Here is an 11135-nt window from a genome sequence, read left to right as displayed (position 1 = left end):
TATCTATTTGGGCTTATCTCTAGCCCTCTTTTAACGCTTTGTTTATCCTTGTGTTTCATTGAACATATATTTGGGAGATGACATGGATGCTACAAAGGTGTCAACCTAGTTGAGATGTTCTAATGCACCTATTGATCCATTTGTATCCATTTCTAAAAAATAAGGGCTGACAAGACTAATATTAAAAAAAATGGAAATTTTTTTTCAAAATTATGAAAATAGTCAATCGAATTTATATAATAGAAAATACTAATTAGCAAATGACAAAATTACCCTGAAAACATCAAATTTAAATACAAATGAGAATGTAAAGATACACTACTTCAAAAACAACTTGAGTTCCACAAATATACTCTACCTAAACATTTTAAAACCATAAATACACAGAATCTAAACATTCCAGAAGAAAAATTAAAAATCATCCAATATGGTCTTTAATGCTTCTTATTGACTACAAAACACGTATATACGAGGAAAGATGACGACTAGGTGGTGGGGATCATTAGAAACTTATGGATTTTCACAACGATGGACTTCCTCCAAGGTGAGAAAGAGCAAAGTTGATTGTACCAGTGAAGTTGTCGTTTGAAAGTGAGTATTTGAAGGAACTACAACTTCAAGACAATGTGACTGTTGGAAATATGATTGTGGTTGACACCAAACTAGTTATAGGGAGTTTCATTGTCTTTATTCCATGTGATCATTTTGTTAGTAGGATCTTGAAAGCCAACTTAAACACTATCAATCCCCAAATGTCATTGTTGAAAAATGATGTTCAGAGTAGAAACAAAAGTAGGAAACATGTGTATACTAGCGAAAAATGTTAGCAACCTAGTAAGGGTGGTCGTCAAAAGCTAACCAAGACAATGAAATTCAAGAAAAGGTTTTTGAACCAATGATGGCTGACATGAGATTGAGAAGGAGAAAAAGAGATTTTTGTGGGCGGCTAAGTGAAAAAGATGAGATCTAGGATTTTTTGTTATTTTATTTTAATAATAATAATGATGATGATAATTATAATGATAGTGATAATAACAATAACAACAACCATAACAATAACAATAACAATAATACTAATAATAATATTAATAATAAATTGAATAGTATACATGCACATTTTTGAAATATTTAAAATTTAATTCTAATTTATATGTTTCTTTTTATGTACAACAAGTCATTTTTATGTGCTTCTATATGAAAATTTGAAAACTTAAAAATATGAAGAAAAATCAAATTAATTTGATAACAAAATGTATAAAATAATAAAAAAATATTTAGATACAATTGAATATGTAACAAACATTTAAACTAATATAAAGAATAAAATCAGATTTAATAATAAAAGTTAAATTCAAATATAAATTGGAATGAAAAATCAGAAAGTTTTGTTTATTGTGATTAATTCGATAAGTAGTTAGATAAAATCTAATTTGATATGAAAATATAAATCTAGATATAATTTGGGAGAGAAAAATTAGGAAGGGAGCTCATTTATTTACAATTACACTATATTCATAATTCTATTTTCATTTAAGCTTCAACAATTACATTATTTATAACTTTATCAACCACAAAATCTATGAAAGAAGTCTAACTCGTTGTAGAGGCATAGCAAAAACACAAGCATTTGCAAATGTGAATAATTATTTGTCTATCAAAAGACAAATTAATTGTATAATAATATAATAAAATGATAATGAATAAAAGGTGATTAAAATAATACAAACAAAATGGTTAAATCAAATCCTGTCTCTTATACACATCTAGATGTGTATAAGAGACAGATATTGAATATTTTCAAAAAGTGGTTAAATCAAATCAAAATAGATATGAAACCGCCAATTCAAGTTTTAAAATGAAAATAATAATAATAAAAAAAAAAAAAAAAACACATTTATCTCTTGAATCCGTTAGGTTGAAATCTCATAACTGACAATTCTATTTACACTGTATTTCTATCACAACTACAAAACTGAAACTGACATTATAGAGGTACAATGTCAGCTGGAAATCGAAATTTAAGACTGTGTTATAAAAGGTCTTTAATGTCGGTTGTCTTTAATGTTGGTTTATAGATGACCAATATTTCAATGTCAGTTATCTTTAATGTCAGTTTTCAACTGATATTGAATACTATTATCAATCTCAGTCAACATTGAACATTATCTTCAATGTCGGTTTTTCACCTACCTTTTGTTAGTAATTGTTTGTTATTAAATGTCTATCATCGTTTTGTCCTTAAAATAATTAAATATAAAAATAGATTTACGAAAATCAATAATATTTCTTTTACCTGTACATGCCCAAAATAAAATCTTAATTTCTTTCACAAATCCCTAATAGTAAGTCACAAAGGAGGAATTAGATGATAATTTAACTCTAAAACCAAGGTAATCAACAAATTACCAAAACTCACAAGTGTTGCATACCAAAATTGAAATTTTGTTAGATACAAACAACTTTATTGATCATAAAAAAATACCCCACCAAAAAAAAAAAAAAGAAAAAGTGCACACGTGAGCAAGACTTCCTCCAAGTAGAGAAAAATGGGTAAACAACACATGATAAGAATTCAACTACCCTACGCAAGAGAATTTATGAAATTCAAGTTAGGGGCAAAAATAACCAGATGAGAGAAAAAGCACCATATTATATTGATGCTTATCGATTGATCAAACAATTTAAATTGGATATTAGAATGATGTTTATCAAATTAATACGAAAATGTTACTAATTAAATAGAAATACTGATTTTGTTATAGAGCTTCATACTAACAATTTAAATAGGATATTAAAGAATGCTGGTAGAGCAAATTCATCATATATTCATATTTGTAATGACTTTTAGCTATATGCTAACATAGCGTTTTCACTTCTATTCTAGAATTTTTGGGACATTTTAAAAATTGAACTGAAATTTAAATATTCAACAAGAATTTCAGGAATATACATATAGATAACCATATAACAAATTGTGTTGGTTGCCATGGCAAAATTTTGCATTCTAACTTTATATAAATAATCTGTCAATTTTAATTTTCACTTTTATTAATGAACACTGATGCCTCCTTTATTTCCTTTCTTGTTCTGCCAGTTTCAACGAAAGACATTAGTCATGTATGTTTAACTCTCTTAAAGGCTAATATTATATCATTCACACATGAGAATCAACAGTTACGAAGTAGGTTGTTTAACTCCAACAAGATACAAACAGAACACCCATATCAAAAATATAATCATCTCAGTACGTTGATTAGGTAGGTTTATACAACAATTTAAAAGCTGCCTCAATGGCACTCAAGAACCATAAACAACTCAAGCATAAAGTCTACAAACACATACATACAACTACCTCTCAAAATAACCACATGATGAGCCCATGAACATGCAAAAATAATTAATTTGGACGGGGGAAGGGAATAACATAGTTTCAACAGATATAACATTTTTCATATGCTGTTGTGAATTACATACCTTAAGAGATAAATACAATCTGAAGAAGAAGCTCTGAGTCCATGAAATCCAATGTCATATGATATAGTCCTATAAGCTTTAAAAAGTCCAAAATTTCTCTCAGAAGTCAACCCTGGCTTCAGATTTTCGTTGAATGTTGCGAGAATATATGCCTTCAATACATTCTTTGCCCTGAAGGGAGTTCTTTTCTTCTTAGCAAGCCTCTTCCTAAGGTTGTAATTAAATATCCTAGCATTATTCACAGTTGTTGCAGCTTCCTTTTCGTCCACATGGGAAGCCCAACCGGTCTCTATAACTATGACTTCAGTTTTCTGATATCCAGCATCTGCCAATGCTGCATACGCAGCGTCGATCTGAGCATAATTTCCAGTAATCCTTCCATAATTGAGGAGGCTGGAGAAAGATAAAGATAAGGAGACTGGAGAAAGATAAGAAATGTTATCAGGTGAAGGAATGTTATCAGCAATCCTTTCATACCAGTAAATGCTTGTACTATCATTGACAAGGAGGCTAGAGAAAGATAAAGGGACCTTTTAACTACAAACTTCCCTCAAATGGATAACTTAACAAGAAACATCAGACTTTTAAACATACAGCAAAATAAAAATCTTCAAGAATGACTGAAAGAAGCACATAAGTGAATTCAAGAAACATTCAAATCCAACCTAGAAAACAACTCTTCCTATATACCAAGCAGTCAAAGCCCATCAAATATATATAAAGAAAAGTTGATGAAGACACAAAGTCAAGAACAATCTGAAAACTTGCAAGCTAGAAACATGAGATAAAGTAATGATTGTCACTGTCTAATATAATAAAAATTGACCTTGCCGATTAAATCAACAAAGGGAAATGGAGGAAGATCCATAAAAACTTTTAAATATAAGTCAAATGAAAGGAATCTTTAAAGAGAATAGAACACACAAGAGGAAAAGACAATATTACAGAACGATATAGAATAGAAGAAATTAAAAAGAACCCAAAACTCAAAACCCAAAACCCAAAACTCAAAACCATTTAATTACTAAATATTAAGCATATAAAATACAAGTGAACCTTAACACTAACACTCAACAAAACAGGCTTGGGTTCTTACTAAAAAATGTTTGAATAACTCTGAAACAATTCCAAATCTATAATTAAAAGCTCCCTAGCATTAGAGACCAATGTAAAGAATCTTAAACTAGTTCGAAAAAGGATTTAAAGTGATATACCCACTGAATCTCACCCAAAAAGACCCGAGACCTTATTGGTTTGTGTCCAAACTCACTTAATCCTACATATTTAGAATTGTTATGAAGTGGACATTTCAAATCTAATGTCGAAATTCAAAGAGAAAGTGTTGAAACGCACTGAATAGGAGAAAATGCTAATGTTGTCATCGCCAGTGAAGCATCGTCGTCGTATTGCTCACGTTCGTTGGAGCAAAATGCTACTGTTATACTGCTCACGTTCGCCAAAGAAGCACAGTCGTCGTCGCTGGCTGGTGGTTGTTGTACAATCGTTGATCGTTGCAGGTTGTGGATATGTCGGTCGGACTGCAACAACGTGCAAAGGGGAAGGGTTTAATAGGGGTAACGTGAGGAGGAGGAGAGGGGGAGAGATAGGGAAAAGGAAGAGGGAGTGGGAGACTTTCTTTTCTAAAAATAAAAACCTAAATTAAAAAAGAAATAAATTTGATAGGGAAATGAAAATGACAGTTGGAGGGAAACAAAAAATCAAGATTAAGAAAATATCTTGGGATTAAAAAACTTAGGATCACCTACAATGTCGGTTTTAAGCTGACATTATAGGTATGCCTATAATGTTAGTTTAAAACCGCCATTAAAGATCCATATTTTTTTTTTTAAGAAACTGACATTATATATCCATTTTTAGTTTTTTCAATCGATATCAAAGTCCGGATTTCTTGTAATGTATTAAGAATTGATACACAGTCTCATAACAGACGATTCAATTTACGCAGTTTTAGAAAAGGATACCAAAATTCAAGAGGTACACCTGAACATTCCACTAAGTATACACCTTAGCATTCTCATCATATTCCAAAAAGATATATCATTAAGTACAAGAGAGTATAAAGCAGAAGTAGCTCATCAGGCTAGTGGTAAGCCCATAGCAAAGCAAAGGGTGAAAATTAAATATTACAGAAAGCGTGTAAATTGATAGGAATTTGAGTAGGGGTGTATTGTCTGAAAAGTTTGTTTCTATGAGTCCAGACACTCGTAATAGAGCTGATCTCTTCCCCCATAAATTGTTGGAGTTTTTGTATAAATCCTTGAAAGTTCGATTGTTTATTTCATTCCAGATTGTTCAAAGAATCGTAGCCACCAAATTAAAGACGATAATCTCTTTTCTCTCATTGTACTTAGTCTGGCAAAGGTTTGCACAAAGATCCTTTATAGTATCATTTATGTTTTGCCAGCCCACACTGTTTGATACTAAGTCCCATAGATTGTTTGATACTGACCTCTTTTGTAGATGAGACTTTGAAAACTCCATCATCGCTTCACTTCTACATCAACTTGTCAATACCTCTGTCAAATTGAGGAATATTTAGGTGCTTCTTCATATTGTTCCATTGTTTACGCTCTCTCTCCGTAAAGGGTCTTCTGGGTTGAATATCTCAATCCATAATATAAAAGTTCCAGGCCTCCTTTATTGTTTCATTTGGAATTCGAGATATAGCATAGATTCTTGGAAAAGAGTTGGCTAAGGGACTCTTTTCATTCTAATTTCCTTTCCAAAAATAGATGCTTTCACCATCGTTCACTTTCAAAGAAATGTTTATATCGAAACACTAGATGCCTTTAATGATGGATCTCCAAGGGGATTTTAAGCTGCTATATCTACTGAAGGAGGGAATTTCACCCGGATATGATTGGTTGTATTTAGCTCTAATCAATCTTTTCCAAAGAGGATCATCTTCATTATAAAAATGCCACAACCATTTATAAAGCAAGGCAGAATTTGAGACCTCCATCTTGCTTAAGCCTAGGCCTCCCTTTGCCTTAGAAGTAGTGATTGTCTCCCAATTGACTAAATGTGTATTGTAGCCTCTGCTATTGTTTTCTTCACTGTTATCTTTCCAGAGGAAGTTTCTCCATTTTCTTTCAATATCCTTGTAAACTTATTTGGGAGCTTTGAATATGTAGGGAGACTAGTAAGGGTAGATTGAATGAGAGTACCCTTGCCCCCTTTTGAGATGTAAGAATATTTCCAGTTGCAAAGTTTTTTTTTTGTATATTCTTAGACGCTTTATCCCAGAAAGATGAGTTTGTGCTTTGCCTCCCAAAGGTGTTCCCAGGTAAGCAATAGGGAGGAATTGGTTTGGGATTCCCCATATGCTTGTAGCGGAATCAACTCTGTCCCTGCTCACATTGATGGCTGATATGGAGGATTTGTTTAGATTGAATGTTAAGGCCTGGAGCTAGTTTGAAAGACTTTATTACAAAATTGATATTCTATAAATAATCATCGTCTTCCACAAAAATCAGAATGTCATCTGCAAAAGTAAATGGGTAATATGGCAATCCTCGGAGAACCTTTAATTTTCTCCGGTTGTTCAAGATTGTGAAATAGTCTATTCAAGTAATTCATAGCAATAACAAAAATAAAAGGAGAAAGAGGATCACCTTGTCTAATGCCTCTATTTCATTTGATACGGCCCCGGGGTCTTCCACTAATGAGGATGGAAAATTGAACTTTGGTTAAGTAAGGATGGATCCATTTTCTCCATTTTAGGAGATATCCTTTTTTGAACAGCAATCTGGAGCTAATTTTGTCGAATGCCTTTTCAATATCTGGCCTTATCACAAAGCCTTTTTTCTTTCTTGACCCTCCAATAGTCTATAGCTTCATTTGCCATAAGAATAGCATCCATAATTTGTCTTCCCTTGACAAAAGCCAATTGATTTTGAACAATTGTGTTTGGAAAAGTTTGCTTAAGCCTCAGTCTTGGCAAGGATTTTGTATAGAGATATAATAAGGTTGATTGGCCTATAATTTGTAGTCCTACAACACTCGTCTCTTTTACAAATGAGAGCAATATATGTGTTGTTTATATTGTTGTTTACTACAATGTTTTGAAAAAAATCTAGGAACACCTCCATAATATTGTCTTTGAAGATGTTTCATGATTTTTTAAAAAATTCGATAGTGAAACCATCAGGTCTAGGCGCCTTATTATTTCCAACAAATTTAAGGGCTTCTCGTATATCAACTTCACTGAAAGGGGCACAAAGCTTCTCTTTCTGAGTCTGACTAATAGGTGACCAATTGAGATTATGAATTTTGAATTGCCAATTTTCCTTGTCCTCCCCTATATAAATGTCTTTGAAGTGTTTTATGTAGACATCTTAAATCTGACTATTTGTAGTACAGCTGGATCCATTTAGATCATGATTTTTGTTATACAGTTACGTCTTTGTCTGGTAGTACAAGCTTTGTGGAAGAAAGCAGTGTTTTCATGACCTTAAAAAAATCACCTCTGTTTGTATCTTTGAGTCCAACGACAAGCCTCTTTGAATGCAGCTTCGCTAAGATCGGCTTTGAAAGCAATCCTATGACTATTATCGAGGTCACTTATTTGATTGTTTGCTTCTAAAAGATCAATTCTATCAATCTCCTTAAGTCAAGCTTGTTTACCCTCTTTTAGCTGGTGTTTTTCCACCAATCACAAATAGTCCTGTTGAAATTGATATTTTCCAGATTTATATTGTTGAAGCAGAAACGCCAAGGACCCTACCCGAGTTGCATTGCTTCCATAACCAAGGGAAAATGATCCGATGTAATTGTAGTAAGCATTCTTGTGGAATGAGTCAAGAAGTGGTCTTCCCATTGAGGAGTGTATAAAAACTAGACCTACCATTTGATAGAGGAGGATCAATGAGGGTATTGCAGCTGATAAAATCATTGAATTTTTTCATACTCTAAACATATTGAAGTACCCATAAGGAGCCAATTTGGAGAACATGTATTGTAACGCCCCAGGCCCAAGTTTCAAACTAGGATTCAAAATTTGGATTCGGCCCCTGATGACTTCAACATTCCCCTGCGACCTAGCTACATTATCCTCACTTACCTGAATGCTTCTAAAAGTGAAAGTTGTCCCCACAAACAAACACAGGTCCTTTTAGCATGTTTTGTCCTCACTCACATGCTTCTGAAGAAAATTTCCAGGATGTCACCCAGCATAGGATCACTCCAAGCTAAACATGCTTAACTTTGGAATTCCTATGATTAAGCCACTGAAAAGGAAGATGCAACTTGTTGGTATATGTAGTAACTTTCAATTCTTTTAAGTCTTTCTTAACAATACTTTCACATCCTCAGGATCCCTCTCATTAAGATTCAATATCGGTTCATTCATATGTCCCTCATGAACTCAAGTTGTCACATGCCCACCAGCTTCCACTTGGTTCATCTCCGAATCACATCTTACTAGTAGATGATATCATTAGGGATCAAATGGTAGATGATGATCATAGTAAGTTGATTGAAGAAGTTAAACAACAATTATCAGATTTTGTTTTGAGACAAGATGGAGCTTTGATGAAGGATGACAGGTTATGTGTTCCTAACGATGAGCTGTTGATAAATGTAGTGCTAGAGAAGGCACATGATTCAACCTATGCTATGCACCCAGGTAGCACCAATATGTACAGGACATTGAAGAAGTCTTAATAGTGGTCGGGAATGAAGAAAGACAGCTAGTCATGTTGATAGATGTTTGATCTGCCAGTAAATTAAGCCGGTACATCAGAGACTTGCTTCTAGCACCTGCATGGAAATAAGAGCATGTGACCATGGATTTTCTATTTTGTTTACCCAGGACACCCAACAGTTATGACAGTATTTGGGTAATAGTGGACAGAATGACATAGACGGTGAAGTTTTTTCCTGTTAGAGCATCATTTACTTTTAAGCAATTGGCTACGTTATATGTTGATCAAGTTGTGAGAGAGTTTGGAGCTCTAGTATCCATTATATCATATAGAGATCCAATATTTACCTCAAAGTTCTGGCCTAGTTTGCAAAAGGCACTTGGTACTAAGTTGCATTTTAGTATAGCCTTTTATCTATAGGTGGATGGACAGTTAGTATGAACAGTTTAGACTCTAGAAGATATGCTAAGTGTTGTGTTTTATGCCCTAAAATTTGTATATAGTAAATATTTTAATTGACCATCATCAATAAAGAATTACAGATGTCAAATCAATAAATGTTATTGTCTTTATTGTTGTCTATTTTGTCTAGATAACTCTAAATCCAATAAATTAGCATCCAAGAAATCCTTATGAGTCTTGAATTGTATATGGAGACATTCATGGGTAAATAAGATGTAACACCATTGACTAGTCAGGTTTCTATTTTAATAAGATTACCTATGCGACTTAATCTTAATTCTAAGTACATTATGAACTCTTATTCACGAGAAATTGTCCTTTTATTTGCATGGGTGAGAGTGACCAGTTCACCGGCCCAATATGCCTACCATTTTGGGGACAAGATCGAGTGGGGAGCTGGGAAAAGAATAATACAAGATGGAATTCATTTCTTCCCTCCTTAAGGGTAAGTATATGAGTCTTCTCTTAAGTGATGTCTCCGGGACTTCAACAAAAAGCCCTACCCTCTTATTGACCCGAGAGGATTTCTGCTTATTGGTTAAACCATAAACAGGTTGTTCATTAGAGGAGCACTGGTATTTAAGAAGCTAGAGGTAACCTAAGGGTAAAATAGTAATTTGACCCAGTTGGAGTTATGAACACTTATGAAGGACTAACTTGCTGGTATTGGTCCATATCCGTGGACACTGAAATATATCTATAATGAGAAGAGTGCAGTTGTAAGTCTTTAGTGGAGTGTACCTATAATTAACGAATATTGATTAACTTGGTTAATGAGTTTAATCGATTAATCTCATATCGTTAGAGCTTCTGATCTACAGCTCCACCAGGTCCCCTCGTCAACTTACTAGAGGATACTTAAAAGGGATAATTTTAATTATTCAAATTAATTTGAGCAAATTATATATTAATATTATCAATATATAATTAATTATGAATATGATTTATAATTAAATTGGAGAGTAATATTTGAATAAGATTCAAAATAACTCACGTGAATTAGATTCATAAAGAATTAATTAATAGATAGTTTTTTCACATATACATGGGATGTATGTGATAATTAAATATATATATTAAATTGGATTTAATGTTATTTAATTATTGTACAAATTAAAATTAAATAAGTGTTATTTAATTTAGATAATGAATTAAATAAGTTTTATTTAATTAAATGGGATAATTAAATAAATAAATTTTATTTAATTAATTATAATAAAGAAAAATATATTGGGAAAGAGCTTGATCCTTCTCTATATAAAGACCTCCCCATGTCCCTTTGGGAATGCACTAAATACACAATTCTTATTGTAGAGAAACTCTGACAATACAAAACTTCTTAGTGTTATTGTGCAAAATTTTCTCTAGGCCAAATCCTCTCTACTCTTCAAAACACTTTTCTCCTCTCCCTCTCCCAAAAGTTGGACACATCTCTCTATTGGAATCCTAGAGAATAACGAGGTAACTCTAGTGATAGTGTTCGAAATTTCTCAAGGAGTTGTTCGGGATCAAGAACGTTTGAAGATCTGTTCG

General features: G+C 32.8%; 1 protein-coding gene across 2 annotated transcripts; it reads right to left on the bottom strand.

Annotated features, from left to right (window-relative positions):
* Nucleotides 1-3436: 3436 nt before the first annotated feature.
* LOC120083442 (glucan endo-1,3-beta-glucosidase 11-like) lies at nt 3437-5098 on the bottom strand. 2 transcript variants are annotated; one of them, XR_005483424.1, is made up of 2 exons: nt 4828-5098; nt 3437-3892 (listed from the first exon to the last, which is right to left on the bottom strand). XR_005483424.1 is itself a non-coding variant. In XM_039039204.1 (2 exons), the coding sequence occupies exons 1-2, from the start codon at nt 4854-4856 to the stop codon at nt 3450-3452; spliced, it is 447 nt and encodes a 148-aa protein (XP_038895132.1). In that variant the 5' UTR covers nt 4857-5098; the 3' UTR covers nt 3437-3449. The 2 variants fall into 2 exon arrangements, 1 of the variants encoding a protein (XP_038895132.1); XM_039039204.1 differs by having other exon boundaries at nt 3437-3867.
* Between the last annotated feature and the right edge of the window lie 6037 nt (nt 5099-11135).

This window comes from Benincasa hispida, chromosome 8 (assembly GCF_009727055.1).
Source record: "Benincasa hispida cultivar B227 chromosome 8, ASM972705v1, whole genome shotgun sequence".
NCBI lineage: Eukaryota > Viridiplantae > Streptophyta > Magnoliopsida > Cucurbitales > Cucurbitaceae > Benincasa > Benincasa hispida.
Note: the sequence above shows the minus strand (reverse complement) of the source record. Positions and strands in the feature narration are given on the sequence as shown.